At 39.0% G+C, this 2,967-nt stretch overlaps 1 protein-coding gene across 1 annotated transcript; it reads left to right on the top strand.

The window, feature by feature from the left end:
• The first annotated feature begins 1,831 nt into the window (after window positions 1-1,831).
• On the top strand, window positions 1,832-2,296 carry LOC129883657 (uncharacterized). The gene has a single exon (XM_055958277.1). It carries the CDS (start codon window positions 1,832-1,834, stop codon window positions 2,294-2,296), a length of 465 nt encoding a protein of 154 aa, XP_055814252.1.
• The last annotated feature ends 671 nt before the right edge of the window (window positions 2,297-2,967 follow it).

Here is a 2,967-nt window from a genome sequence, read left to right as displayed (position 1 = left end):
CAAATGAACAAAATGAGATAGAATGTGATGAGTTCGAGGATTATGATGAAGAGGCTACAATACCTGAACACCTCGCCGAGGGATTGAAACTATTTGAGGAGCAATACAAGCCAAATCAAGAGGAAATTAGGCTGTGAATCTGGGACATGATGAGTGTATCAAGGAAACCAGAATTAGTGTCCATCTAACAAAAGCTGAAAAAAAGGAACTTATCAGTTTTCTTAAAGAGTACATCGACATATTTGCTTGGTCTTATGATGACGTGTGAGGTTTGAGTATGGACATCGTGTATCATAAATTGCCGATCAATTGGATTGCAGTCTAGTAAAACAAAAGACTCGAAAATTCAAACCAGATTTGAGTTTGAGAATCAAAGAAGAGGTTACCAAGCAAATTCAATCCAGAGTGGTAGAAGTGACACAGTATCCGACTTGGTTAGCCAACATTATTCCAGTTCCTAAGAAGGATGGCAAGATCAGAATCTGTGTTGATTATAGAGATCTGAACAAAGCTAGCCCTAAAGATAACTTTCCATTACCGAATATCCATATTCTCATTGATAATTGTGCCAAGCATGAGATGCAGTCATTCGTGGATTGCTACGCGGGTTATCACCAGATTCTAATAGATGAAAAAGATGCAGAAAAGACAGTTTTCATCACGCCGTGGGGTGTGTATCATTATAGGGTAATGTGATTTGGTCTCAAGAATGTTGGGGCCACTTACATGAGAGCCATGACGACCATTTTTTCATGATATGATTCACAAAGAAATTGAAGTATATCTGGATGATGTCATTATCAAGTCCCATGAGAGTACAGATTATTTGACTCACTTGAAGAAGTTCTTTGATCGCCTGCGCAAATACAACTTGAAATTAAATCCTGCTAAATGTGCTTTTGGGGTGCCAGCCGGCAAATTATTGGGATTTATAGTTAGTAGAAGGGGTATCGAGCTTGATCCTGCTAAAATCAAGGCGATTTAAGAATTACCTCCACCAAAGACCAAGAAAGTGATGAGCTTTTTGGGAAGATTAAACTACATCAGCCGATTCATAGCTCAGTCCACATTGATCTGTGAGCCTATCTTTAAGTTGCTGAAAAAGGATGCACTGATAAAATAGACCGAAGAGTGTCAGATAGCTTTCGATGCTATCAAAAGTTACTTGTCTAATCCGCCGGTGCTAGTTCCTCCGAGAGAAGGAGTTTCATTATTGCTATATATATCTGTCTCAGATAATGCATTTGGATACGTGCTAGGTCAACATGATGAGACTGGGAAGAAGGAACGATCAATCTACTACTTAAGCAAGAAGTTTACTCCATACGAGGCTCGTTACACTCTTTTGGAGAAAACTTGTTGTGCTTTAACCTGGATTGATCAAAAGTTGAGACATTACTTGTCTTCATATACTATATATCTCATCTCCAAGATGGATCCATTGAAGTGTATTTTTTAGATAGCAATGCCCACTGGGAAATTAGCAAAATGGCAAATACTGTTGAGTGAGTTTGATATTGTGTATGTGATCCAAAAGGAGATAAAAGCACAAGCCTTAGCGGATCATCTCGCAAAAAATCCAGTAGACGAAGAGTATGAACCGCTCAGAACTTATTTTCCCGATAAAGAGGTATTATTTGTAGGAGAATATATCTTTGAGGTATACCCTGGTTGGAGAGTATTTTTTGATGGGGCGGTGAATCATGAAGGAAGTGGGATTGGAGCGGTTCTAATATCAAAATATGGCCAATATTATCCTATGACAGCCAAATTCTAATTTCGTTGCACGAACAACATGGCTAAGTATGAAGCATGCATCATGGGTCTAAAGATGGCGATCGATAAAGACATTCAAGAGTTGTTGGTAATAGGAGATTCAGATTTACTGATTCATCAGGTTCAGGGGAAATGGGCCGTGAAGAATTTGAAGATTTCACCGTACGTGAAGCTAGTGCAAAGGTTGTGTAAAAGGTTCCGTAAGATCGAGTTTAGGCATACACCAAGTATGCAGAATGAATTTGCTGATGCTCTGGCTACTATCTCCTCAATGATCAAACATCCGGATACAAGTTACATTGATCTTGTGGAGATATATTTGAAAGAACAACCCGCTCACTGTTCGCATGTCGAAGCAGAGCCAGATGGGAGGCCTTGGTATTTTGACATAAAAAGGTATCTAGAAACTGGAACTTATCCAGATAATGCGACTTTCAATCAAAAGAAAGCAATACGTCGAATGGCTAATAATTTCTTTTCAAGTGGAGAAACCCTTTATAGGAGAACTCCAGATATGTGACTTCTCAGATGTGTCGATGCTATTGAAGCTACGAAGCTTCTTGAACAGATTTACGAGGGAGTTTGTGGAACTCACATGAATGGGCTTACCTTGGTGAAGAAGATCCTTCAATCCGGCAGTTTTTGGATGACTATGGAGCATGATTGTTGTAAGTATGTGAAAAAATGTCATTAATGTCAAGTGCACGGTGATTTGATTCGAGTACCTCCTCACGAACTCAATGCCATGAGTTCTCCTTGTCCATTTGTGGCTTGGGGTATGGATGTCATTGGTCCAATAGATCCATCCGCCTCTAATGGACATAGGTTCATTTTAGTTGTTATTGATTACTTCACCAAGTGGGTGGAAGCAGTTTCGTATAAATCAGTTACGAAGAAGGTAATAGTAGACTTCATCCGTAACAATTTAATATGTAGATTTGGAATACCGAATTCCATCATTACTGATAATGGAGCAAATCTTAATAGCCATTTGATGAAAGAGATATGTGAGCAATTCAAGATTAATCACCGAAACTCAACCACATATCGTCCTCAAATGAATGGAGCCGCAGAAGCTGCCAACAAAAACATCAAAAAGATCTTGAGAAAAATGATTGGCAATCACAGAAGTTGGCACGAGATATTGCCATATGCTTTGTTAGAATATCGAACGACTGTCAGAACATCAAT

This window comes from Solanum dulcamara, chromosome 3 (genome assembly GCF_947179165.1).
Source record: "Solanum dulcamara chromosome 3, daSolDulc1.2, whole genome shotgun sequence".
NCBI classification, from domain to species: Eukaryota; Viridiplantae; Streptophyta; class Magnoliopsida; order Solanales; family Solanaceae; genus Solanum; species Solanum dulcamara.
Note: the sequence above shows the minus strand (reverse complement) of the source record. Positions and strands in the feature narration are given on the sequence as shown.

Bases quoted from the DNA above. Each gene is read 5' to 3' on its own strand.
- LOC129883657 (XM_055958277.1), top strand. From the start codon at position 1,832: ATGGCGATCGATAAAGACATTCAAGAGTTGTTGGTAATAGGAGATTCA.